Source organism: Clavelina lepadiformis, chromosome 5 (assembly GCF_947623445.1).
Source record: "Clavelina lepadiformis chromosome 5, kaClaLepa1.1, whole genome shotgun sequence".
NCBI classification, from domain to species: Eukaryota; Metazoa; Chordata; class Ascidiacea; order Aplousobranchia; family Clavelinidae; genus Clavelina; species Clavelina lepadiformis.
Genome location: NC_135244.1, coordinates 7783949 through 7811374, shown reverse-complemented (window position 1 = coordinate 7811374; position 27426 = coordinate 7783949). Strand labels below are relative to the sequence as shown.

General features: G+C 39.3%; 3 protein-coding genes across 4 annotated transcripts in view; 2 read left to right on the top strand and 1 right to left on the bottom strand.

Moving 5' to 3' along the window:
- LOC143460539 (sushi, von Willebrand factor type A, EGF and pentraxin domain-containing protein 1-like) overlaps positions 1 to 27426 on the bottom strand; it is a 69863-nt gene that overhangs the window by 29277 nt on the left and 13160 nt on the right. For both annotated transcript variants that reach the window (XM_076958096.1, XM_076958097.1), the window contains exons 8-39: positions 21259 to 21438; positions 20955 to 21094; positions 20294 to 20510; positions 19859 to 20038; positions 19525 to 19725; positions 19266 to 19381; positions 18812 to 18944; positions 18534 to 18650; positions 18115 to 18240; positions 17369 to 17471; positions 15810 to 15907; positions 15475 to 15605; positions 15091 to 15262; positions 14905 to 14962; positions 14492 to 14754; positions 14117 to 14231; positions 13529 to 13656; positions 13216 to 13377; positions 12843 to 13004; positions 12509 to 12670; positions 4062 to 4190; positions 3822 to 3893; positions 3610 to 3697; positions 3323 to 3462; positions 2873 to 3074; positions 2546 to 2703; positions 2104 to 2317; positions 1513 to 1754; positions 1174 to 1388; positions 668 to 862; positions 395 to 511; positions 55 to 181 (exon numbers count right to left, since the gene is read on the bottom strand). In XM_076958096.1, the coding sequence (XP_076814211.1) occupies positions 55 to 181; positions 395 to 511; positions 668 to 862; positions 1174 to 1388; positions 1513 to 1754; positions 2104 to 2317; positions 2546 to 2703; positions 2873 to 3074; positions 3323 to 3462; positions 3610 to 3697; positions 3822 to 3893; positions 4062 to 4190; positions 12509 to 12670; positions 12843 to 13004; positions 13216 to 13377; positions 13529 to 13656; positions 14117 to 14231; positions 14492 to 14754; positions 14905 to 14962; positions 15091 to 15262; positions 15475 to 15605; positions 15810 to 15907; positions 17369 to 17471; positions 18115 to 18240; positions 18534 to 18650; positions 18812 to 18944; positions 19266 to 19381; positions 19525 to 19725; positions 19859 to 20038; positions 20294 to 20510; positions 20955 to 21094; positions 21259 to 21438 (4863 nt within the window). The remainder of the gene's footprint in view (positions 1 to 54; positions 182 to 394; positions 512 to 667; positions 863 to 1173; positions 1389 to 1512; positions 1755 to 2103; positions 2318 to 2545; positions 2704 to 2872; positions 3075 to 3322; positions 3463 to 3609; positions 3698 to 3821; positions 3894 to 4061; positions 4191 to 12508; positions 12671 to 12842; positions 13005 to 13215; positions 13378 to 13528; positions 13657 to 14116; positions 14232 to 14491; positions 14755 to 14904; positions 14963 to 15090; positions 15263 to 15474; positions 15606 to 15809; positions 15908 to 17368; positions 17472 to 18114; positions 18241 to 18533; positions 18651 to 18811; positions 18945 to 19265; positions 19382 to 19524; positions 19726 to 19858; positions 20039 to 20293; positions 20511 to 20954; positions 21095 to 21258; positions 21439 to 27426) is intronic.
- Positions 4307 to 12206, top strand: LOC143460540 (uncharacterized). The gene is made up of 11 exons (XM_076958098.1): positions 4307 to 4771; positions 5509 to 5719; positions 6220 to 6427; positions 6700 to 6823; positions 6942 to 7114; positions 7520 to 7766; positions 7913 to 8304; positions 8576 to 8628; positions 9138 to 9321; positions 9505 to 9558; positions 9663 to 12206. Exons 1-11 carry the CDS (start codon positions 4574 to 4576, stop codon positions 12076 to 12078), a joined length of 4260 nt encoding a protein of 1419 aa, XP_076814213.1. The 5' UTR covers positions 4307 to 4573; the 3' UTR covers positions 12079 to 12206.
- LOC143460542 (uncharacterized) lies at positions 22922 to 27217 on the top strand. The gene is made up of 4 exons (XM_076958100.1): positions 22922 to 25099; positions 25396 to 25598; positions 25741 to 25986; positions 26116 to 27217. The coding sequence occupies exons 1-4, from the start codon at positions 24946 to 24948 to the stop codon at positions 26947 to 26949; spliced, it is 1437 nt and encodes a 478-aa protein (XP_076814215.1). The 5' UTR covers positions 22922 to 24945; the 3' UTR covers positions 26950 to 27217.

Below are 27426 nucleotides of genomic sequence, written 5' to 3'. Positions count from 1 at the left end.
TCGATCGTTGTATCCAACTCATGACAGACTTACGCATCTTTCTAGTTCACAAACCTGTCCATCCTACATTACAAGAGCACTGGTAGCTTCCTTCAGAATTCGTGCATGTCGCCTGATCGTGACAGGGGCTGAAGTCACATTCGTTGACGTCAACACATGTTGGTGGTAGCGATGACCACAACTAAAGTAAAATAGATAAAGAGAACATCGACTTAATTCTGTACAAAAAAATTTGTCAAACATCAAATATATCTTTGATGAGTCGAGATTAAAGTGGTTCCTTAGCACCGAATAAACATATAATACCAGACATTACAAGTAAAAAACGTGAAGTTTTATGACAAAAATTTTTTAGAACACATTTTCTGTCAGCAACGAAAATTACTCGACTAACTTGGTTAGCAAGGCAAGTAACGTTCCCGACCCCATTTAGGACATATCCTTCGTCACAAACATAAGAGATGCTATCGCCGAAAAGATGGCCAACTCCATCGGTGGATCCATGTTCGATCTGTTTGTTAAAGGCAGTTTGTATTGAAATGGATGAATTAAAAGGAACTTAGTTTAATTCGTAAACCAGGAAAACTAGTGCCGACTAGAACGCTTTCCCTGTTGTTTTCGAGCCAGACATAATATGCTTTGAAACATATAAATTAACGAGACTTACTGGACTAGGGTTTTCACAAGGGAGTCGAACACAAAGAAAGATCAAAGGAATGTTCTTCCTATCAATTCCTCGAAACCTCCATATCCCTTGGTTTCCACATCTAAGTAACGCTCCTGGAAGAGGCCTGCTCCTCCCACCTGCTTTGACACGGAATTTGTGTCCGGGCTGGCATTCCAGATATTTTGTAAACTCGTTCTAGAAAGCAGGCAAAAGATGAGTTGCATGTTTCAATCACTGACAATAAACACATTACCGTTTACTATATAATCTAAATAATAACAATTAAGACATGTCACTTTTCAGACTAAACTTTAAACGACTTCACATAATTATATGTAAACATGCAAAAACCGATATATCATTGCTTTTAATTATATATGAGCTGCAAACAAATCTAAACGGATTTAAACCGATTAAATAAAGCAAGATTTTATAAAAATAAAAAATATTTCATATCATGTCTCATGCCACAGCTGTAAATATGAAAGTAAAATAATCCAACCAACCTGTGTGGTAACTTTCAAATTTTCTTCTTCTATAATATCCGGGCAAGCTTGGCAAAAGCTGGGTGGTTTGATCAGATCAACTTGTCCGACAATGCCTCCCAATGCATCGGGCCAGGCCTTGACCGTGCCTTTGTTGCCAACACAGTTCAAATAGAGAGAGGCGACTTCCTCGCCGCTCATTGCGCGATCGTATAAATTGAATTGGGAGATCTTTCCTGTACAAGCGTAAATTTGAAAGTTGTATCATGCGTGAAAAATGCGTCAATTTAATTAAATTTAAACAGTATTTAAAAAATGTCTGAAAAACTGGCTACGTTTTCAAAAACTAAACGGACATACCAATGAACTCTTGAGAGGGCGAAAAGCAGCCTCCAAGGCAATCCTGTTCTTGGCCAATCACTAAGACACCTCCGCCTGGGATCACTGTTCCAGCTTGCAATCCTTCTCCTTCCACTTCCAGGATCCGGTTGATGTAGATCTTCCATTGTCCTCCTTCACTGGTCCATGTCACAACCACGTGATACCACCGACCGTCGTTCAATTTTCTGGAGTCAGTTACGACAGCTTCGCCATTAACATATCTGCAAATTACAATATGAACAAAGATCAGTTTTGTCACATTGTGCAAAATCTAGACTGAATGATGCTTAAATATACATGATTTTTTTAAAATATGTCTTTTCCAGACATTTCATGTATTTTTGTAACGCAACAAACGAATAAAACCATATCTGTAATTACGTTGAATAAGATTAATTAATTATTATTTTCATTACATAATATCTACAATAGTTGGCGTAGGTTATTGATTCAAGTATATGCCCAGTGTCCACATAAAGATTACAGATAAAATTAACAATTAACAATAACATCTCTACAAATCAGTTAATTACTTGACCAAATGAGAAAAACAATCAGTAATAAACGTACAAGGTTAAAGCGTTCAAATTAGTCAAAGTAAAAATGTCGGCAAGAACTCCTTTTCCTATCCCGTATGAGAAAGGGGTCCCTTCCGTCTCAGTGTTGTTTGATTGCATGTAGAAAGCCACTGTTACTTCAGTCATGTTCCGGATACCATCCTTTAATACAGTATGGTGGTACGTGTTGGGGGTTTGAAAGCCCAGGTCAAAATCAGGATGCAACTCTAAACGAGTATAAAAGAAAGTTTGTCATCACACTGAAAGTCTTTTTCTGGTATTTTTTTTCAGACTATCAACAGTTTGGAATAAAGAGTGTATCGAAGGTTTCGGTATCTAAAGATGAGTACTACATAAAACACGAGTGCCATAAAAACTTAAATAACACAGTGACAAAATACAAATAAAAAGAAGATATATGTTTTGAAGCCAACTAAACGAAAACAGGGTAATACCTGTTCCGCAATGTTCCCCAGTGAAAGCAGGGGCGCACAGGCATCGATAATCATTAACGAGGTCAATACATGTTCCACCATTGTCACAAAGTACAGCAACACAGTCATCGATATTTACTTCACATGTTTCTCCTTCAAAACCAGTTGGACATTGGCATCTATTGGATGAAAGAATGCGAAAGACAAGAGAGTTAGGGTGCTAAATCGCTTTTAACTTATTTCACTCATTATTCAATGTATTAAACCATAATACAGTAGCTGACACTGTTGCCGTATTAGGATGATGCTACTGTATATTATAAGGACTTCAGCCAAAGCACAACTCACGCAAACTGGTCGATACCATCAATGCATTCACCGCCGTTTAAGCACGGATCCGGTTCACAGTCGTCTACATTAAATTCACATCTTGTACCGTTGAAACCTGGAGCACATTGACATTCGTAGCCATTCACCAAATCAACGCATGACCCTCCATTGACACATGGGTTAGTTACACAGTCGTCGATGTCTTCTTCACAGAGCTCGCCTAAGAAATGTACATCGCAGATTACATTGTCACCTTTCGACCATCTAAACCGTTATAGTCTTATATGCTAAAATCTGCCCCATGCTACTGTGATTAAAATATATAAAAAGCTGCATTCTTAAAATTGCAGCGAATCTACTCTAACTGCGTTAAAACAAACCTTCACAAAGGGTTATCTTGTTATCAAAAATCTTAGCAGCAAGATTGCTGGAAAGAAAATTTTACAAAGTTAGAATTAGTTTTCGTACCAGTGAAACCCACAAAACAGATGCATGAAAAATCGGCAAGCAAGTCAACACAGATGGCGCCATTGAGACACGGAGTTGATTTACATTCATTAATTTCTGTTTCGCATCGGTCGCCTTCAAAGCCTTCCTGGCATGAACAACTGCAAAGAAAAAGGTCCATTTAAATATCTAAAAGGTAATCAGCAAGTCTTTGACAAGTTTTTTACACATCATACGTTGTCGTTTGCTAGCGATAAATTTGAAATATTTACCATCACTGCAGCTTAGTTCATTGTGGTCATATTTACCTGAACTCGTTAATCAAATCTGTACAATTCGCTCCGTTTTCACAAGGATTTTCTGCGCATTCGTCGACGTCAATTTCACAGTTGCCACCTAAGCATGCATTCAGTTAAATATCGTCCTCATTTTTGGAAAGCGAAACAATAAAAGAAATGAAATTGAACCCTGCTATGAATAAGTTTGAAGACCCTAAGTTGTGACGGTTTTTATACTTAACCCGTATATCCTGGATAGCAATTGCAGATATATCCTGCAGCGCTGGGCTGGCACTCTCCATTCTGACAAGGATCTATTAAACGAGAGCTTAGAGGTACAGCATAAACACAATTAGTACACCCATATAATTGAGTAACTTTGTTAAAAATTTACACCAAATGCTGTGGCTATTTAAATCAAACGAGAATGCAATGACCTACACATTTGAATCACTTTTAACCTGCGTTTCACTATGACGTACCTTTAAAACACTCGGTAAACGGCCGGGTGCTATTAACTAAGATACCAAGAATATTTTCATCCCCAAGCAGCGCAGAATTTCTGTTCGATGGCCCCGAGATGGTCTCTGACGTCAGTAAGCGATCGACACCTGTAGAAAAGAACACAGTTGAAAAACAAGGGCGCGCGAAATAAAGCCTGCGTCATTTTCTCAAGACTTTTTTCCTCACCACCGACGTCTTGTTGCTCGATTAGCTTTTCGGAATCGGTTTCAACTCAAACCACGCGGAAGCAATTGTTGAAATTAAAATCGAGAGAGGTGTGGCGAGGAAAAGTATGAAGCCTGGTGCAAGCGCATGAAAGTCAACGCGGTACTGTAGCCGGTTTGATAAATTTATAAAACATTGTATATTTCTTACAACGAAGAAGCTGCTCAAATAAGATTTGAAATTAATCTTCGTGAAGAAGCGGTTTTAGTCTCACGGTAAATTAATACAAGACCAGCGTAAAGGGAAGAAATTTCTTCATTTGGCGATGTTAAAGAAAGAAGAATTTGGGTTTTGGGTGCTGGTGTGCGCAGTTATGACCATAGCAAGAATAATAGCTTGCCCAGATAAATGTAAGTGCCTGGGAAATGATGTGCATTGCGCTCGTCGGGGCCTTCACAACTTTCCATCCGCCTTGCCGTCGGTAACAATTCAATTATTCGTGGAAAACAACAGCATTACAGCGGTAAGTTATCATACAAGTTTAATTATGCTTCCTGAAATATTTACCGCATATGTTTTGCCTCAACCATGCGAACATCTGAGCTATCGGCTCCAGGTCGGTTCAACTTAAAAATTATTCAACTGAAGACGAATAAACCCAGGGCGACCCAACCAACATCAGTAGGCCGGTTAAATAGTCCATGGGTTGAAATGTCCTGGGGTTACTCGTCCTGGGATGAACCGACCGACCACCGAGCTTACTTGACAACAAAGAAAAAATGTCTTATTGTATATATGAGCTTCAGTAAATCCGTGAAATGCAAAGGTTGCATTAAACTCAAAGTATAATTAGATCAAATGACGAAGAAATAACAACAAATCAGTTAATATTTGAGTCAAATCGTTAAGTAATTAAGCCCATGCCATAGCATAGCAATACAAGCTTTAGTTCCACTTTGGGTAAATTCACTTTCGTTATTCTTTACGATGGTAAATCTGCCCTGGAAATAGTAGCGCCAGCCGCATCACGACCGAATTATTATTGATTGCAGTAGCCTATATTATTGGTTTAATCAATAAACAGTCACAATACAGTGTTTTTTCGTACAGTTTACCATAGTAATAAAACTGACTTTTTTGGGAAAAGTATGTAGTGCATAAAGCAAATGGTATTAAACATTAAGGAAATATTATTCAATAGTGGCCATTGCTGTAGACCTGCACGTTTCAGGCCAACTACAAAATCACTTTTTCTTTTAGTTACCGTCACCATTAATCAACGAAAGTCAGCTGCACACCCTCACACTTCAAGATAATCGCATCCAAACACTGTCACGATGCCAGTTTTGTGGCACGACTTCTTTGAACTACATGGACTTGTCAAGCAACGACCTGAGGTTGATACCTGGGCGCGCTTTCGCCAATCTTAGATCCCTCAGCCTACTGAACCTCGCCAAAAACCAAATAAATTGTGAGTACAGCTTGGTTACTATGAGTGTGTTGATCGTTCGATTTAACGTTTTACTGTTATTTTCTGGTTGTCACCTTACGAGCTTGAGCTAATTTAAACGCAGTAAAGGGACATTGGATGTCATTTTGAAACAACAAACATTTCATAAAGTTTGACATAATGTGAATATTCTGTCTTCTGGAAGGAACCTATAATAATGATTTAATGTAATTATAATTATAAGTTGTCCATACGGCAGTACGCTGTTACTGAACCGACATGAGGCAACGTTGACTTCCTTTTCATTCCTAAATATAGCGCAGAAAATGACGAAGAGCGTCGGGCGGCAACACTGGCGGCGTGACATTTTCATTCTGTCAAACAACGTTATAGCATCGTTATAATGCCACAAAATCCAGGTCGTAGCCAGCTCGTGTCTTGGCGCCTGCATAATTGCTTAATAGCGGCAATTACCCGTTGAATTTGTCACAAGTGTTCAAGAAACAATTGTTCTTTTATAGCAATTCATGACGGAGCATTCTCGGATTTGAAGTCGCTGCGAGAGCTCTTCCTCTCCGACAACCAAATCTCCGATGTTCCAGGTCGTGTATTTTCAACTTTATTTAACCTAAACACACTCAGAATGGAACGGAATGCGATCACCCACTTGCCGGATGGAACGTTTCGATATCTTACCTCGTTGAGGTTCCTAGATATCAGTCAGAACGGGTGAGAGGAATAAAGAAGTAAACGAGATCTCAAGAAGATCTCTTCTTCCTTAAATGACGAAAAGGATGTTTGTTGGGTATCCTTTTCTTTAAGTTGAAGTCGGCGTGTATGCAAATAATTTCCTTAAAATAACCGAGCAACAAATTAAGAAGTCCGGATCTAATTTAAGAACAAAATAATTAATTTGCTCTCACGGCAACTTCTGCAAACTAGTCGACTTAAAACCAGTTCCTTTAAGTACCCTGAAAGAATTGTTCTGGTTCTTACCACAGATTGCAACGTATAACGTCAGAGACAACCGTGGGACTTACGGGATTACATCAGCTCTTTTTGCAAGACAACAGAATCCGTAAAATTGACTACCAGTTCAAACCACCCAAAAAAATATGCTCAGAGGTACTGGTAATTTAAGCCTTTTCGCTCAATATGACTGTTATAAGGTTAGCTACTTAATAATCAATCACAACTAATTTACAAGGTGATGACATGAATACGTTGTTGTTTCTCTGCTTAGTTAAACGACGATTCAGTAGAACAAAAGTGGTCCTCCAATGCAGGATGCTTCTCAATAATGCGACAGTTGCGCACACTTGATCTGAGCAACAATTTGTTGGGATCCATAAGATATTCCTCGTTTAAGTCTCAGACACAGTTGACAAGAATCGGACTGAATGGAAACAAGCTTCGGTAAGGATACCCTATGGACTTTTAACGTTAAGGATGGTTTCTTTAAGCTTAATTTAAAGAAACATTTTGCTTTTTCACGAATAATTCTCGCGGAAGTTATTAACTTGAAAAATATATTTTTTTCGTAATGCTGTCGAAGTTGACAGTTGTCTTGTCAATGAAACTGTTTCAAAAAGGAATATATCCTTACAAATGACTCACTACACACAAGCAAGTTTATTTCACTCTACTTAAGTGCAGATATGAGTCACCATGTCACTCACGTTATAAGTAAAGGCGATTTTCCCAGCAAATGCGGAAAACATTGAAGTGCTATTGAGAAAATGTTAATGTGGCACAAGCGAAAGTTTAAGCAGCTGCCACGTAATTTGAAGGATTAACAAGTAATGAGTGCATGGCTTTTAGGTGCGATTGCTTCCTGATATGGGCTCTAATGCGTTTGAACAAAGAACACAAGAACAATCACTTGGCTCTCGGCCAAATGCGCTGCTGGGAACCGGAAGAACTAAGAGATGTTTTACTAGAAGACCTTATATCTGACCCCGGCGATTTGAGTCAATTTCCACAAAGTTTGGATGATGACTATTTGGAAGTTGAAGATCAGACAACTGCTCCTCCAAGCTCTAAATCGATCCAGTTCCTCAACAAAAAGGTATAAAGTTTTCGATAATATAATTGTCATGATAAAAATCAAGTAATCGTTTACTTCGTGTTAATCCGAAAAGCACCAATTAAGTTTCGAAATTGAGAATAACTTAAAAGCTATAGGTGTTGTATAAACGTTTTGTTTTTGGTCAGAAACAAGATTTTCTTAAATCCGACAACGACTATTTGAACGACGAAGCTGCACGTTCAATGGATGGGGGGGCAGACGAGGGTGACGTTTCACAGCTGTCGACGCAAAAGCCCGTTCAAGAAAGAACACAACTGGCCACGAGTATGTCCCCTTACCCATTCCTAACATCAAATCGATTGCCCTGGAAGGCGCCACGAAGTAGCGCAATGCAACGAGAATTTCCTGGTCTTGGGCAGACGTCATCCGGACCAGAACCAAACGGGAACGTCATCGAAAACGTAAACGTTGCGCATATCGCAGTGGAAAGAGAGAAAAGCGCGAGCTCATACTCACCAATTGGAAACTCTAAGGCGAAGATTGAGGAAAAGTATGAGGTCACTGATGACCGCTTCATGTAAGAACTGATTGATGCATCAGAAGTGTAACCAATGTTTTGCAAACATTGATTTTTCTTCATACGCACGAAGCTGTTCTCATACGTCCGTCCTATCTTAATCGTCCCTTAATCCAATTAAGCTTGACATTAAGACACAGGAAAAATAATGCGACGCACAACGCTGTCCGATTATTTATTATCGTAATTCGATAACGTCATTGGCGGACTAAATTTAGGGCTCGCTTCCACGTTCTTGAGCGGCAATGTAATTGATTTGTTTGTTTTGCAGGCCAACCGGGAACCAAAACAGGACAACAAGGCAACCATTTTTCACTCAACCAGGTAGGAATCGCGCAAATACCTTATACCCGCTTTCCCCAATCTGACGTACTACCCACGTCAATGTCCACTAATATTAACTAATATTGTCTACTTAAAGGTATAGGAACTATCCAAGACTTTTAAAAGCCTGTAGTATCGCATGACCGCAAACTACGTATATAAAGCAAACAGTGAAAGCCGATATACCAAATATACCAGGGGTGCACAGCACGTTACGACCTTTCTGGTATCCTGTCGGGCCTTGTCCAATACCTATTTAAATTCTGATGTGATCTGTTACCACAAAATCGGAAATAATATTTCCTCTTCTAGTAAAATCTACCTTTAAACTTTACCATATAAAATTAGCTTTCCCATGTTCATTTGTGCTAACAATGTCATTGTTGAGTTAATAAATCACTCAAATTAATATATCTATAGTTATATCTAATAGGTCACACAAGGTACGCAATGTAGTTGTGTTTTAAAACCAAAAGAAGTTTTTCGAAATCATATATTGCATTTCACAGAAACCAGGTGGTATCCGATTTTGATTAACGACAGAAAAATCATGCCCGAGAGGTCAGCCCCTCCACAAAACGATGTCATTTCCTGGTTGTTGGTCGCCGCCATATTCGTGGCTGTCTTCGCAATCGCTATATGTGGCGCCGTGGCGCTAAATCGGCAGCTTAACTCCGATGGGAAACGATGCGGGTGAGATATTTTGGGATTTTCGAAGTGATTATTTATCATTGTTACTGACGTCCTGCTGACTTATGCTTGCAAGTCAAACACAAGTCAGCAGGAAACTTCTACTTGAATGTAAACTTTATCGTTAAAGCCAAACCTATATTTTTCACATAGTAGACTTTGAACTTCGACCTTTTCTTTCTTTAGCTGTTGTCCTCTTGGCGGCGACACAGGTCGACAAAGCAACTCCGAATCAATACGGTAATTAGCAAGTAGGATCAAAGAACCACTTAAGTTTGAATTAGTGATCAACACGTCATTATAGCTAAGAAGAACAAAATTTAATGCATGAAATCGGGTTATAGATCAGTCAGCAATTACCCCTTGCTCTATGACAACCCCCTGGCAAGAAGACCGTTACCAAGACAACCACGACAAATAGAACGGGATCAGCCAAAGTCCCGGCCTCCGATGAGAGCAACAAGTTTACTAGGAGATGTGGAAGTGGAATGGACGAACGGTGGAACCTTTGGTATCGGCGCTGGAAGAAAAGCCAACATTTCAGGAATCAGTCAAGGACCAGGACGTGTGAGAAGCAAGCTGGATCTTCCTCCCGACATCCCACCAAGGATTCCTCTGTCATCTCATCACTGGGCCGACACCGACGAAGCCATCGTCCTAAGTCCTAGGATGTTAACAGCACACAGTGTGACTAACGCAGGATACAATCGGATGATGAGACCATCTGTTTCAACATCAAGCTTCTCTGATGCGAGCTATGGTATAAGCTCTGAAAGGCATTCAGATAACTGGAGAAAAAGATCAGCCGATGCTGTGCAAATTTCGTCGAGAAAGCGCAGTCATCAACGTAATCGAAGACGACCGGGTAGCGTGATTGGAATCGAAAATAGTTTGGACACACAAAGCTTTGACTTGAACGCTGCTCGCGCCCAAACAAGACGCCTCGAGGCTGCAGCTTCTGCTCCCGTAAGTCGACAGAACAGTGAGAAATGTGGACCTCACCATAGAGCCAGCAAAAGAAGCAATCGCGAAAAAATGATGGTGCAAATGCTCGAGGCATTGCACGAGATGGACAGCATAAAGCGTGCCAGCAGAGAATTACTTGATAGACATATTGATGGTGGCAGGAATTCATTCAATAATCATCACCCACACAAAGATAAAAAAGATCGTAATTCTAGCAGAAAGGATCAGCATTTTCGTCACGGGTCTTCATCGAAGATAGATCATTTGAGGATGCTGAAATCGGGTGAAAGTAGCTGTGAAGAATCAAGCAGTCATAGAAGTGACCTTAAATTTTCTCGAAATGCACGTGTAAAAAAGAAACTGCCTAAATCCTCCATGGACATAGATCATTCAAAACAATCAGTGATCCGTCTGGAATGTAACCTGAAGAGCAGCTCTTCCTCTCAGGAGACGGATATTGATTTCGAATTTCCTCCTCCTCCACCATGCGTAACAATCACATGCAGTGACGACAGCCAGCCATGCTCTACATCTTTATCAGAAGCATCATACGAAATGGATCTTCCACCTCCACCAACAACTAATCCGCATCCTGCAAATACCGTGCCGTCCTATGAAACTCCCATTACGACAAATTTCTCCTTGGAAGCAAATGCGGAAAATGAGGACGAAGAAGAATCTCCGGAAGAAAAAAGTTACTCCATGTTGGCTTTATGTTCTAGCGGGAAACCCACTCCAGTAAAAAACAATGGCGGATACAGGATGCGAGAAAGCGACTACAAAAGTGATAAAAAATCTCCTCAAAACACGGAGTGGTTTTGGAAAAGAAAAGAAAGCTCCGATTCTATGTTTGTATCAGTTGACAGCAACTGTGAATCCCTATCACCTTCAGACGAGGAAAACTTCCTTACCGAAGATGATCCAACCTCCTCGCCCAAAGTCAAGATAATTTCGAACTGTACACCGCAAGTTATTTATAGAAACAAAAGTATGAACAAAAGTCATTTACTTGTACCAGACACACCAAAACACTACAGAAACTCTATGCCAATTTATAACGACTTACTACGTAGCAATCTTGGAGTGAATCTAACCAAGATACAGCAACACATTTTGCAAGAAAGGCAAGCACGCTTAAGGGGATCTGACAGGTGCTTATACCGTTCTTATGAGCCCCAGGATACCAATGAAAATGAAACCTATTTCAGCAGTCACAGACTTTCTCGTTTGGAACTGTCATGTTCAGACACCGAGTCCAATTCCAGTTCGTCCACGTCCAGTTTAAACAACGTTGCCCTTTCAAAGGCTCGTAGCCGAACGTCGTCGGTAGGTTCAAGTACCACAATCACCCCCGTTAGTCAGCTCCTTATGCCCCGAAGTGAGGCTACATCTAACTGCAAAGAAAATGATCACAAGAGATTATTGAACCTCGAACCGAAGGCATCTGTATCAAGCCAAGGTACAGAAAGCGTTTCATCGATAGAATTCAGTCAGCCGTCTCCGCATTCAGGAAGATTTAAAAACCATGCATATCAGGAGTTGGCGCACATGTACTCCGCTAAACGGCATCCAACATCATCCTTGGAAGCTTCTCAAACAACATCCGGGAAGAGTCATTCGTCCGGCGTGACCAATAGCAATAAAGCAAACAGTGTGCCAAATTCAAGGGCCCTGTCTTGCGATCCTAATTTCAAGAAGATCGACCAAAGTCGATGTTATTTTGACGTAATCGAGTCGTCCGCTGATGACGTATCTACTGATATAGAAATGCTCGATCTTGGCAGCATTATGTAGCCAAAATAAGACAACAAGTATTAACTTTCTTCACAAATAACTTCGATATATGTATGATGATGTTCGCTCAATTGTAAGAAACCAGCAGTATCAGCCAACAAAAATCAAATATACAAAAAAGATAATCATATTGTGTGCCAACAGGTTTTAACAGAAAATCCCATCCCGTCTTCAGCGACGGTATTAACAAACACAGAATTAACGAGGGGCAGGCAAAACCCCTCCATGTCAGCTTTGACATAAAATAATAAACCTATTAGGCGTTCAGTAATTTACATTTCAGTAAACTTATTCCACTCATATATTAAGATTAGGAACCGAGTTGACAGTGATTTGAAAAAATGTAAATAAAAACTACATAGTCTAAATAACGAAAATCCTTACAAAATTTAAATGCACATTCGCCAAACATGCTAACGTAAAACTCTACCGAAGCAATCTGTATAGGTTTCCGACCCAACAGCATCCGTATTAGCATCATCAGGACACTCGTAGCAGAATGTCAATCCCACCTCAAATTGGTAGGTTCCAATGGGGCAGGGGTAGCACGGTTCAATTCCACTGAAAGACACGGTGCCGGGTTCACAAAGACCTGAAAAGTGAAATAAACAACATTATATCATGAAAAAAATTGTTTGAAAGCAATTGATTAATTTTTGATAAATGCTAGGTGTCGTCTCTTATATCAAGTTTGCTATTATATTGATGTTACATCTGTTACGTCAGTTCAAAGATCTAAAATAAATCAACGGAAAGTAACTTACGACCACACTGAGAGAGCGATGTCGACCCTCTTCTGGCCGTACCAGTATTTTCAGGACAAGGTGCACATCCCGTAAGACCATGCATATCTGCGTAAGTGTTCTGTGAGCATGCTATGCATCTTTCAAGACCGTCAGACGAATAGGTGCCCAGGTCACACAGATCTGAAGAGAAAAATGAAAATGAAATTTAATCAGGAAAGATTTCTCGATTTTTGCGTAATCACAAAATCTGACAAACTTAATGTGTAGTAATAACTGATTACAAAGTCATAGTTTAAATTACATATAATCACTAAAAGCAAATAATCACAATATAAGCGGTTCTTTGTAATGGAAGCTTTTACTAGACAGTAAATAAAAGGTTTTTAAACACCTTTGCATTCGTCAAGACTTCTGGAATTAATTTCTGATGTAGATGTTTCGGCAGGACAAGCCTTGCATGACAATTGAGCTTCAGCATCCTGATAATATCCTTTATCGCAACTTACACATTCTGACTGCAGGACGTCAAAGTAGGTCCCAACAGGACAATTAACTGCAAAATGTGAAAAAAAAATTAAAGAAAGGTTAAATTGGTTAGACTCAAAGCAGTTATGAAATAGGTTTGTGGGATTAAAAAGCAAAATATCATTAAAGAGGTGATTTGGTGTATTGACAAAAATACCGATTAAACTTAATAACTTTACCACATGTCGCAGAATTTCTTAGCACGGTACCCAAAGGACATTTAAGTTCTCCAAATGCAGCATCGTAAGAATCAGCGTCATAGGTTATATACTCTATGGTTGAGGTGTTGATATGCTTGATAGGTACTCTGTTAAGCAAAATGGTCCTAATTATAAACTCCATTTAAAAACAGAGCTACCTATGCCAGATGGAAAATAAATGACACAATCACTAAATCAAACAGAAAATGATTCAATTGCTTGAGTGCGTTTGCAGCGTTATATAAAATATAAAATATCCATTTATTCAACCATGCGAGTAACTTTTTTTTCCCACAACAACAACAAACAATAAATAAACAGTAGTATAAAAAAAATGGCAAAGCACAATTAAAAAGATGCAAATCAAAAGCATGGTAGGCAAAGCTCCCATTTACTATAACGAAATCTTAAATTGTTTTTTCTTTTTGCTGAACGTCTCTGGGATTTTTCAGTATCCTTCACCAAGTGTTCAAAGAGCTCTGTTGATGGTTTACTGTTGTTACACTTGGCCCGATAAATAGTAAAACGCGCTACTAACAATAAGCAGTTAACAAGCGTGTGCCTTACGCAGCCAGCTGATTTTTGAACTCGTGCGAGACATCTAGTGAGCCGAAAAATTCACTCATTTTCCCATGAATCATGCGACTTTCTTCTACGTCCTCGTCGTTCAGAAGAACTTGACCTGCATTTAACGTAGTAATGACAAATTTTGTACATATCATTACAACGTTTTTTTCATCTGGTAGTAGATGAGTTAATCTAAAATTTATTTAAATACCAACTCGATCAATGATGCTATGTAAAGATATACTGTATTGTGTTCCGTTTAAAATGGAAGCCATGTACACGTAAACTAATGTTACAAAAAATAACACACGAATAAAACACAACATAGGAAAAGCCTTAATAACTTATAAAAAATGAGTTACGCAAACTATTTACCTGACACGGTCACTGTAACTTCGAGTTTATGGACTAAGTCTTCATCGACTCCCGCAATGCTCATAACGTCTTCATCAGACAACGTCAAGATGTCGGTAAAGTCGGACCCGGGTTCCAGAGGTGGAGGTTCTGGCTCATCAACGTGGTAATCGTCGTTTCCGTAATCATCTTCGGTTTCCCCGTAAGTATCTTCATACGTGTCGTACCCACCCAGTGCGTCGGGGGGTATCGGTTCCTTTATAGATGTGAAATCGCCACGTCCTCTGTGAATTGTTGATTCTTAATTAGCATTATGCGTCCTCAATGCGTTGAAAATGAAACTTAGCTAAATGCGTGCTAAATACGTAATAAAATAAAAACAGCTGCATGAAACTAAATGGAATAAAGCACAATCAAACAAATGTATTACTCACTGTCGCTTTGTTCGTTTAAGTATCCGTTTGTTATCAACGCTTCGTCTTCTACGCTTGCCTAAAGATAACATATTATTTTATTTTTTGTTTAATGATAAAACTTACTCTTAAATACGCGAAATCCTGTTCGACGCACTGCAAGTTCGCCGGTGTCTTACTGGAAATTGCAATACTGATATAACTTACGTTTCTCATTATACGAGTAGTCGCCGTAACTGTGGTAGCCATATGGGCCATAAACGTCCCCTTCAACTGCTGGCTGCTCAGGCTCAGGAGGTTTCTCCGCCAAACATTGCACGTCGACACCCATCAACACACACACAATATCAGCTTCGGCTGTGGCACACCATATCTGAACCTGAACAAAATATTCCAACGTAAGCGTGTGGACATGCTGCCTTGGACGTTCTTGTTCGTTTAAACACGAAACAGAGAAGACTAACCAACTTTATACAACCAGGCAAACTATTACTTTTCGTTAACAGATGACTTCATAGAAATGGAAATAAAACGACACCTTGCATGCATGCATGCATGCCTATGGTTTAGTAAGCATTCTCTGATACTTACTCTCCTGTTGAAGTAATCCGTTAATTTTATTCGAACTGATTTTAGAAATTCTGTTTCATTGCAATGCTGTCTCGTTGTCATGCTGTAGCTAGCTCTGTAACTCTTCTCTATCTCGCTTGAATATCGTTGATCTAAGAAAAGTAAACAGCAGTAAAAACCTGCAACCTGTAGAACTAGTGAGTAATATGAAACCTTACCATGTTTACCATCGTATCAGTTTATATACAATCATTATAGTATGCAAAAGAAATGAAGTATTTATAAAGCGATTACGGTAATATAAAAAATCGTATTAATAGCGACAAGAAGGTGCAAAAGCAGCAATATCTCCTCACGAGAACAATCTTTGGGTATGCCGAGTGGTGGTTCCCATTCACCAATCTCTTGACAAGTGTAGAAAGGAATTCCAAACTCTACCATAGCCATTCCGTACCTGAATAGGTACAACATGAAAGTAAACTGGGTACTAGAATTTGATTTCATGGCATTTTAGTTATCTTACTTTGCTCAGTAGCAAGCAATATGGTTTGGTGACACTTAATCACGCGACACTTAATCACGCGACGCTTAATCACCGACACATAATCACTAGGACATTTAATCACGCGACACTTAATCACGCGACACATAATCACTATGACATTTAATCACGCGACACATAATCACTAGGACATTTAATCACGCGACATTTAATCACACATTTACAATTTCAAGTTTCAAGTAACATTGTATTTTACGGTGTAACGTTTTGATGGTACTTTGGTCAAGAGCTTCGGTGACAATAGAATAATGTTAGATATTACATAGGTTATACGTAGCAATGCAAAATGACATGCTATTTCCTGATTGGCTAATGTGTTTGTATAAAAACTAAGGTTTGGTTAAAATCTCCCCTTCTTGTCTCTACACATAATATCAGTTTTACCTTCTGGACTGTTCATTACTGAATTGGAGTTATAGTTTTGTTTAAATGTGAAAAGATGATGAAAATGTTTCTATTGTGATACAACTTACTTCGGACAATATAACAATTAGACTTTATGAAGCTGGTGTTGATTTAAAGAAACATTATAGAGAAAGCCGGCGCAACGGAGTCAAAGACAATTGTCGGAGAGTTCTAAAAGAAAGACTAATAGCCTTTGGCTTTAGGCCAACCTTAAAAGCAATCCACATCGCCATTCCCACAGAGAGATGCACACGAGCTTGAATTACTGAATTTTCCTCACGCTTTTCCGACATCCAAGTGATTATGTGTCGCGTGATTAAATGTCGCGTGATTAAGTATCCAAGTCGCGTGATTAAATGTCCTAGTGATTATGTGTCGCGTGATTAAATGTCATAGTGATTATGTGTCGCGTGATTAAATGTCATAGTGATTATGTGTCGCGTGATTAAGTGTCCTAGTGATTATGTGTCGGTGATTAAGCGTCGCGTGATTAAGTGTCGCGTGATTAAGTGTCGGTACACCAAGCAATATAATGGTGTAACATGTGCACATTGCTTTAGGTTCAAATACAATGCCGTGTAATTATAAACACAAACTTTAAAACGTCATATTGCTACGTCTATACGCTTTTGAATTACGTTTTACGTGTTTACTTGTTTAGTTTCGGGTGAAGTTATTTTCTGAGTTCTGAGACTACTGTTTTGTTAACTCAGTTTGTGAATTAATGGCTTTATGTTCTGAATCTGAAAGATTTGTTAGTTATGTAAAGCTATATCAACATTTAATTTCTCATTTGCAAGTTAAAACGTGTATTTGAATATTTTCTTGAGTGTCGAAAGTTGCTGTTGTTGTAAGAGCAACGTCAACGATGTCATTTGTTTTACACGGCAGGAAGAATTGGATTTCTTTATCAACATTGTATGCTGGTAATGACACCTCAAAACTTACCGCAAGCTGTCGCAAATGAGTTCACATTGGACTAAATTGTTGTCAGTGAGCAGACAAGACTTGTGACCGTACATTGGGTCTTCCAAAGGCGGACAAAGGTTGTCTAGAGGAAAAATAGAAAAGAAAACTCACAATGCGATTTTAAGCATAAAACTGGATTCATACTAAAGCAAACTTTTCATGAACTTTTCTCAGAAATTTACGTTAAAATGAATTTTATTCTGTTGTTTTGGACAGTAACAAATACATACACATGCCAAGTAAGAAGATTTATACTCCAATTAATAAAAATAATCTCCAATACTATACATAAAGTAAACGAACTAAAAGAACCAAGAAATAACAACGAAAAAGATTGCCTAAATAAGTTGGTTCTGCATTTTTCGAATTGGTTCCCGTTTAGAACAACACAGAAGCAACTTGTGCTTTGTGCAAATGATGCTAAAGCTCACTGTGTTATAGTGAGCATAGTGCCTTTGTTGTTTGACCATTTGCTATTCAGCTTTTTTGCAGCAAATAACATTAAAAGTAACAATATAATGCTTAGTGTACCGTTTGCTAAACATATACTAAACAATATACAACACATAATAATATACAGATTCTAATATCAATTTAATATACTACAATTACATTCATTATCTAAAGCTTTTATAATTGTAGACAACGTAGAAATAACACTATTAATAAGACTTGCTGGCTACAATGTGATTAATGCCAATATAATTAATAAAAATAAGACTTACATTGCACGCTGACAACAATGACGCATGTTCTCATGTTACCAGTCGCATCTGTAGCAATGTAAGTCACCTTAGATTGACCAAACGGCATATCACCAAAATCCCGACTCCGGTTCACAAGTACGGCGCCTGCATACAAATGGAGCAGAAAAAAAACACAATAAAAAATCTTGCCAAGGTGCAAGCGCGGGAGATGTAGATTGCGAAATACAGTTAAACTCCATCAAATTCGCAGCAGAATAAAAGTAGGTTATGGGAAAAGATTGTTAACGTGCATGAAGTTAAAAATATCGCAAAAAAATCTAATTAGCTTGGGTAAGATTGTCCAGATTTTTGGGTGGGCGGAAAACTTCAAACGATTGGCAACTTCAGTATCACAGTAATCACGTGAACAATTTCCTCTATGGTTTTCAAATTTTTACCTGAATTGTCCGAGAATACAGGTTCTTCCCACACCGCATTTCTAACTATTATTTCCCCGCGTGCGATGACGAAAGGTTCGGGGTCGTTGCAGCTGTCAATCATCGGTGGTTCCTCGTCTGACATGAAAATGATTTAGAGCCGACTTTAACCGAATCATATCGGAGACTTGTACAAAAAGAACGCCGACAGTTTCATCATAACGGTATTGGGAGAGAAAAATAGCGCCCTGTCTCATGCAAAACACTATTTTGGAAAATTTCACCTTAATCTAACCTACCTATAAGGGTAACCGTGAAGTTGCAACTATCGCCCAGTCCAGCTTCGTCTACTGCAGTGTAGGTGACAACCACCGGATCTCCAATGTAGAATTGTGCGGGAGGTGATACAGCCGGTGTTGCAATAAGTCTGACCTGTGACAAATTCATTAATATTGTTAGGGTATATTGTTATCTATTGAAGGGTGCAATATTGTAGAAAGTATGTATTCAGATTCCGAATTCCATTATCTTCCCTTCTAGACAAGCAATAACATAATTGATAAAGATCCTTAACTTCTTTTCACATATAAACGTTTATTGAAAATAAATTTTTTTAACCGAAAACAGATGCAGAGTCGATCAACAAACGACCCAGACTTTCTCAAAGTAAGAAATATTCGCTTTATCACAATTTAAGAAAAAATTGGATTTAAAGAAAGAACTTTTAGTTGAAAATAAAGAAGAAAATTATACCCTGCCCGAGTTGTCAGTCGGTGTGGGGATCTCCCAAGTTACGTCAGTCGCGCCCAACTGTGGATTGGCGACCATTACAATGTCATCAGGACAAGCTACTGAAGGCGCCTCATTGTCTACAAGATAAAACATAAATCATAATCAGAGCGAAAAAAATCCAAAACCGCGGCGGCAATCGACAGCTTTGGGTTCCGCACAAACAACGAACTTCTGTGGGATAAATCAAGACTGAAAAAAAAACTTCGGATAAGGTGGTTACCTATGCATCTTGCAGTGGAAGTGTCGACAGTCCAAGTGTTTGGCTGAATGCATCGCGTTTCGTTTGAGACTGACAAGGCAAAACCAGGCGGACATGACATTGTGCACACTTCGTTGTAAGGCAACAAGTGGCCTTCTTCGCCTTGGCAATTTTCAGAAATTTTACCGCCAGAGGGTGCCCGCGGAAAAGAGCATCGTATTTCTGTTGCGTGAAGGCAACAAAAAGTTAACAGAATTCTAATTGATGCAATTTTTTGATTTCAATAACATGATGTAGAACCACAGCGCGTTGCAAAAAACATTCAATGCAATATTCCAAATAACGCCAAATATACCTTCGCAGTTGCTGGTGGTACCATCCCATTCCGTATTGGACTGGCAATATCGGCTTCTGGAGCCAACAACAGCAAAACCTTCCTGGCATTCAAACGTGCATAGTGTTTGGAAGGAAGAATCCTCTTTTGAACATAACTTCGATGCTTTTTCCGGCACAGCTAGGCTGGGGCAGTAACGTACTGCAAACATGTACTTTGAAAGCAAAAAGCTGTTGAATTTTGACGATAGTTGCAATGGAATTGATTGTCGAAATTTGTAATACTATAAAGATACCATTTTGGCTTACAGGAACATGATATAAGTTTATCATATGCTTTATGGTTAAAATTTAGCTTTGGCATGCCAAGTATACTTTGCAGTCACGAGAAACTACACACAATACAAGGCAAATGGAAATGAAACTCTTTAGGATCAACCATTAAGCTACTGCGTACTTTGACAAGTAGGTAGTTGGGCAGCTTCGCCGTCTGGGGTATTCCACGTTCCATCGATGCCGCAAACTACGTTTTCGTCGCCGAGCAGATCGTAGCCTTCGTCGCAAAAAAATTGACAAGTCGATCTGTACCGATTATCGCAGTACAAACCTTCGAAACGCCCGTTTGGAAATGATACCATTTCAGGGCAACGAATGACGTCACAGCGGTCATCAACCTGTGTGAAAATAACTGTAATTTAAGTTTCGTTTTTTCAATACATTTGCTTCACTTTTGCAATGAGTTAGTTTATACTGTGGTTTCGAGACACCCTTGCATGCAGTCTGGCAGTTGATAAGAAACTGTTGTTATCGATTGGATGAAAATATTGACCTTTCAAGGCGGATTTGTTTACAGCTCACACAAATTGCAAGCTTGAACGAGTATTATTGATTTTTGCTTTGCCTTAGGGCACGAGTGAGTGACAAACGAAAGGAAAATTGTATTGAACATTGCAAAAGTTTAGAGACGATTTAATTAAAAGCGGCTTTGGGTTTGTTATAATAACAACACACAGCGCAAACTATCTTAAAGAACAATGTTGTAAAACGTATGCTACAAGTTACGTTTCACATGTTAAGTGAAATACTTAAACATAAACATTTCATAACAACGTTTCTACCAGATTGTATCCTCTTTTACAAGTGCATTGATCCAAAGAAGAGCTCCCATTTGGCGATACCATGTTGCGATCCGGACACGGGGTGCAAGATTCGGGTCCTCCTGGACTCGGGTGGACTTTGTAGGTTCCGGCTGGACACGCTGCATAAAAAAAATCATGCACCCTACTCTCCACTTCAAACACATAGCAGAATACAGGCGGTTTCTACATTGCATGGGAATGAAATATTAAGCGCAATATGTCAGTAAGAGAAAGCGTGTACGTGATTTTTCCATGTATCCACCTCAAGTCGCTACACACTTACGTATACAACCGTTCGGGAGTAGACCAAACCCAAAATAACCGGCATCGCAAACGCACTCGTATATCCCGGTTGTCGTCCCACATCGGCACGCTCCCAGCCTGTGACAGCAATTTCCTCCCGTGCCACAGTATTTGTTGCAGTAGGACGAAGCTTCGATGATGTAATCTCCGCCCTCGGCATCTAAATAGAAATAACGAACGATTTTTAGCACGTTCCCGCTGCGATCCGACAATACGCTCGACACTGGCCTCGGAAACCGTGTCACGCGCGCTTGGGAAACTGCTGTGACCGACTTATTTGACTGTCACTGACGGTAATCTGACATGCACGCAAAAGAGCTTGACCGGTTCTTGTGGCTTCATTGTCGAACATCGGAAACAATAGTACGACCGCGTAAGAAAGCCACAGTACAACGCGGAAAGGTCAGCAAGCATTGGTGCTTACAGTAGAACGTAACCCAGTGAGAAAATTTGCATCATACCAAATCATGCGGTTATCATTTTATGAGCAATTGCCTTTCCTAAAAAGTTCATGAAATCAAGCGTTCGAAATAAATATATATTCTTTAGCTTTCGACGTTGGTTAATATGTTATAATGAAAAATGTCATCGGCGCTTAGTTTCTGCAGAGTTTCTGGTGACTTGTACACAGGACAATCTTCAAATTATCAGTAGTACAATTATAGCAAATATATGCGAATAAGAACATATCAAATTGAAAAATTCTAAACAGGACAAACTGGAATTGGGTTTTTTCTCGGAAATATCATTTGTTAATTTGTTGCCCAAAAAGAAGTAAAATTCTTCCAAATTCCACAAAGTTAATGAACTCCATAACTCTGGCTTTCAAACTCTAGTGTCTGTCATGATCTTGGGCATGACTACGTCACAACAGTAACGTTTTATATAATATGATTTGATTCGTTGGTTGCTATGTGCAAAGGTATGGTATCGTTGTTGAAAAGTGCAATCTTTATGTACTTCTATGTGATCTATAGTGTAAACTTTTGCATAGTCATATTGTATATAGCATTGTTGTTGGTATACCTACTGATAATCGCGCTGTAATCACACAGAAGAATGGCCACTTGTGCTTATGAGTGACAGCATGCATTCCAGAAATAACTTTTGCAACGGCAAACCATGTCGACCGATATCCCTTCGTAAACCTTTTATAGCTGGTAAAAAATTATTTCAAACCACAGCATGTGTAAGTAATGTTGAGTGATCGTTTCTAGCCAACAAGCGAATAAAATGAGAAGATTGGCGATATGCATTTGTGGAAACGCATTAAAACCCGAAATTCGCACGATGCACGTTCAATATCACTTTATGCCAATTCATCCGGTCAAGTTGACTTAAAATAAAGCAACCCGAAAACACTTTACCGACTACAATCGCAGAATTCGCGACAAGAGGATTGCATTGGACGGCAAAACTCCTTTATAGGCCACATGCAAAAGATATTCTTGTCGAATGCGGCGACAGAAATCTCACACCTAGTGTGTACCACCGAAAAATAATTATTAAAACAACCGGCAAAACACTTTACGTCAACGAAAACGCATAGCGTGTGAAAGTCAAACCAATGAACAGTCGACTGCTTCCTGCTACGATTTCAAGTAGTAGGTTCGGGCATGAGTCGGCACAAGACGTCTCCATCTCTCGCAGAGAGAGCAAGGTCAATTTCGGGAGACTAATGTCGAGGCAGCTATTGAGACAGCTTGCGAGAGAACAGATGGGCAAACTGAGGCACAGGTTTAGAACATTTTTCGATTTGGATATTATTGTATTTACACCGCAACGCGATTGATTAAAAACGAAGACGCGAATATCTGTACATGGCAAATCGGATTTGTTTGTCGAGGACATTCATCTTTCATTTATTCTTGCTTTTGTTGTGTGAATTTTGCTTGTGTAAGGCTTAACTGATAACGATGGGGCTTTGCGTACATAAGCGGAAATATTTTGAAGGGACGTTGTAACGTTAATAAGGTAAAAAAATAAACTGAAGTTGACGTGCGTGTCTTGTAAAGGTGAACACAGCAATTATTCACATACAAGGCGGGAATGGGTGCCCTGGACAGTTAAAAGGGAAAGCGTGATAACGAACTCTAGTGTAGTTAGAGCAAGCTGAGAAAATAACAACGGAACAGACTTGTAGCGACTTAAACGTGATGAAATGCTACAACCATGTACGAAAAAAACCTTTCAAAAGTGATAACTTTTGCTCGTTTCAAGCATTCCTCCACGGATTTCGTGGCGCCTCCATGTCGTGCGCGGTATGACACTGTTACAGGTTGTTATCTGGTTTTTATGCTAATCAAAGGACATTGCAACGACAAGTGAAATCATTAAGTCTTATGTATGAATGTTTATACTTTAAACCAAGGGCCTGCTAAAGATCACAGCATGTGCCTTGTCAGCAGTCGAACTGATAAGGATGCCGTTTGCTAGAGGCGGAGAATCCGTTGGTAAAGCGTACCTGGTTCCAATCAATCTTTTTGCGCCATTAGCAAACAGCGACTAGAACAGCGTGTGAGCTAGTACCTCAGCGTTGAGGACATACAACAACCTCAAACCATTACCGCATTTGACGGCGAAGTGCATTAACAGGCGACGATTAGCGCGGCAATGCGCTGCAGACAATCTGTTTACCGGAATATGTCGTCGGCGCAGACTTAAAGTAACCAGTCGCTCCTTGCTTGGCGTTTCTTGGTCGGACGGGGATAAAGCAAGGGGCATCTGACACTCCGTCGCGTCTTCCGTGTATCGAAAGACGCACTAACAATTGTATGAGATATAATGAATGGTATAAACTTGCTGGAAAAGTTTTGCCCAGTAAATCTCCGCCAAGGTTACTGAACTGTGCAGTTAAGGTCATGTGCGTCAAAATAAGCTGTCATTGAGTTCAACGCACCGCAGTAAATGATTTTATTTTCGTTATTTTTTGAATCCATTGCCATTGAGATTTGCTTGTTGAGAACTTTAGTGCAAGTACCAATTCGAAGATCTTCCGATTTTCCCAAACACTCAGCAATTAGCGAGGCAATTGGCATTTCAAAAGCAAAGACCATATATGCGCATATGGAAGTGAGATAAGGTTGCCGAATTTGAAAGTTGAAATCGAATAAAACAAAACAGGACGCAAGATTGAAAAAGCGATTGGTTGTCTTGATAGACATTTTATTGCTCTTTGTACAACTTAATTCGGGAATCTTAGAAATGTTATTCTATAAATTGCAGGGATTTCTCCAAATGCCACCGACTGACTTCCATATTTGTGTGAGAAATTCATAATTAGAAACATCTTTTTCTTGGAGCCCTATGGTAGCGAGATTACTCGCAGTTTTTTAGCCTAACGGCGGATAATAGTGGTCAATTTTTCAGAGTTTTAAAACAACTTTATTTAACTTCACTGACCTTATGAGGGTTCCAATAAAGGAAGAAGTAAAATTAGAAGTGAGTTGAACATGCAAAGCGATGCTTGGGTAGGCGATACAAAGCTATTGACGAAATGTCAGACCAGAATAAATCCCATTTGCAAAATAATATTAAGCAATGAACCGAAGGATAATTAACTTATTAATAATTGATAATTATTAATAAGTTCGTTGGTTTTTAGTATTTCGTAGTCAAGCTTTGTCGTACGATATTATAACTATTGATTAAATAATTAATTACGAAAATGGGAAACATCACCACACCTCCGCCATTCCTTGGAGATATTGCTTGGGTCACTTGCGAAGCAATTCATTTGATCTGCATTCTAATCGCTTTATACGTTCTTTATGCTTTGCTACACTACCGGGCGATCAAAATCAACAATAAAAAAGGTTCAGGTAAGTTTTTCTTTCAGTAAATTACCGTAAATCCGATAAGCGATTATAGATGAAATATTACAATCGACTGGTTAAATAATTGAATTGACGGATCGATGTAACTTAAATCAACACAAGCTAAAAAAAAAATTGGACAGATGTGGGATATAATTGTCTGAATCGCGATGAATGAATCACAATGGTCCACAGTTTCTTCACTGTGAAATTGTTACGATAATACACTGCACTCGTTATTCAAAATGAAGATTATAAACATTGCTGTTGTTGTTAAAAATATGGACCTATCTGTCTTTCAGCGAGGCATAGAAAAGGTGGGGAATGGTTGGAGAACCTTTGTATGATCGGCATTGTTGCAGCTTTATGCCGGTTTGCTAACAACCAGGCCCTTCTGTTAACCTGGTGGAATTCTGACACGCGCTGCTCCACTTTGCTCAATCTGAGCATTGCTCTCTACTTTATTGCCATGCACCCGGTATATCTCTTTCTGTGGGTTCGGCAGGTAAATTTTTAATCATTCGATCATTCATCATTCTAAACGCGTCTAATTACGGCTCATGGTCAAATCCTCTACACACGCAAAATTGGATCATTAATTTTTTATGAACGTGGAGTAATAACCATGCTAATTTATCTTTTGGCAGCGGATTTTCTATTCCAATCGTGCATTGAAGCATCTGTACGGTAAAACAGTTCGTTTTCTCAGTTGGGCAGCCCTGGTATGCTTCATATCCGTCACCATACTCTGCATGGTTCTATTTGTGGTCGATCCTGAAAATAGTGCAACCGGGAGAGTGTGTAAAAATGCCAGCAACTACCAAGACACAAATCAACACTTTCAAGGTGTAAAAGTAAACACTATGGCTGGATTGTTGGCGGGAGGAATTCAGGTGAGAAGTTTTGTTTCAAAAACTTGTGCTTCATGTATAGACTGTTATACACTTTAACCTGTCCACGTGATAACTAAATCAGCTTCACTATAACATCTTCTTCATTACAAAATATGATCGTGTTCACAGTTGTCGTTCTTGGCGTTATTTCTGTACCCGATTATGGATAACAAACTCCGAGCAATGAGGTCCCAGCACATGAGAAGTGGAAGCATTGCTCTCATCACTCTCATCCGAAGATCATTTGTCCTTGCTGGAGTGTGCATCCTGACCGATGTTGCAATCGCTCTCCTTCTGAAGACGATCTACGTCAACTTCCCGGACGCGATTTTTGCTCCTCTTGCGATGTACGACGTAAATCTCCTCGTCAATTTGCTTTGCATCATCATGACCTTCCGGAGGTGGAGAGTGATGTTCTTCCCATGGTTCTACTCGAGGTGTTGTTGCGAACGCGAGGTTACAGTCAACCGTCAGTCTTTTATCGAATGTAATCCTCACTGTAATAACAACCGCCGCTTGTGCCACGTTATGTCTCTGGAGTCCACGACACAAGGAGAGAAGAGTCGGAATTCGACCGCGTACCGAGGAGGTCGAAACAGATCTCGACGTTGTACCAGAAGGGGGATCAAAGAGGATCCCGTTCCGGATGTTATTCTTCCGATGTTGGATGGTATTGCTTTGCCGAAAGTAAACTCGGAAAATTTTAACACCGAATCCCTGGTCACCGCTCACGATGAAACATCAGGATTCCAGCAACAAATACACTCCGAGCTGCAACACTACTCGGATACTGTCTTGCAAACCAACCTCAACACGTGTCAGAGGAAGCGCTCTTCTTCTCTCGTCATTCAAACAAACTTTGTTCCGCCATTGAAGCGAACGAAGTCCCACTTAACCCAATCTTTGTTGACAAAATCCAAACTGTGGTTAAAAGATGGAAAGTCCAGTTTTTCCAGCTGCTAATTATAATTTACGTCTTCCTAAATTAGGTTTTATTTATTTTATACGTTACCTTTTTGTTTGTCAAGATTTTTATATGCTACAGAAATTTCCAATGGAAATTTTTAGCATTGGTAAAATAGTGGGCTACCGCATTTCTTACATTTCTCGTACGCAGCGTTGGGAGTGGTATTTGTAAATTTTGATTTCATGGTTTCTAAAATTTGTTTTACTTTGCATTTTAAGGCGCTTTTATTTTTCATTATATTTTCTTTGCAAATAAAATTCGTACAAAATATGTTTCAAAGGCGTGTCATTGATCAGCGTGTAAATAGATATATATCATACAATATACTGTATAATAGTACCGGCAACGTCTTGCTAAACTATGAGTTGCATGATACGTTCTCACTGCTAGCAATCAAAAAAAGATTTGATTGCACTTTGCAACTGACATAGCAAGCATACTTGCTTAAGATGAGACAAGGAATCAAAGTTCTA

Coding starts and splice junctions, on each gene's coding strand:
- LOC143460540 (XM_076958098.1), top strand. CDS start 4,574: ATGTTAAAGAAAGAAGAATTTGGGTTTTGGGTGCTGGTGTGCGCAGTT. Junction 8,629..9,137: donor ACCATTTTTCACTCAACCAG/GTAGGAATCGCG, acceptor TGCATTTCACAG/AAACCAGGTGGTATCCGATT. Junction 9,322..9,504: donor TCCGATGGGAAACGATGCGG/GTGAGATATTTT, acceptor TTCTTTCTTTAG/CTGTTGTCCTCTTGGCGGCG.
- LOC143460542 (XM_076958100.1), top strand. CDS start 24,946: ATGGGAAACATCACCACACCTCCGCCATTCCTTGGAGATATTGCTTGG. Junction 25,100..25,395: donor CAACAATAAAAAAGGTTCAG/GTAAGTTTTTCT, acceptor TCTGTCTTTCAG/CGAGGCATAGAAAAGGTGGG. Junction 25,599..25,740: donor TCTTTCTGTGGGTTCGGCAG/GTAAATTTTTAA, acceptor ATCTTTTGGCAG/CGGATTTTCTATTCCAATCG.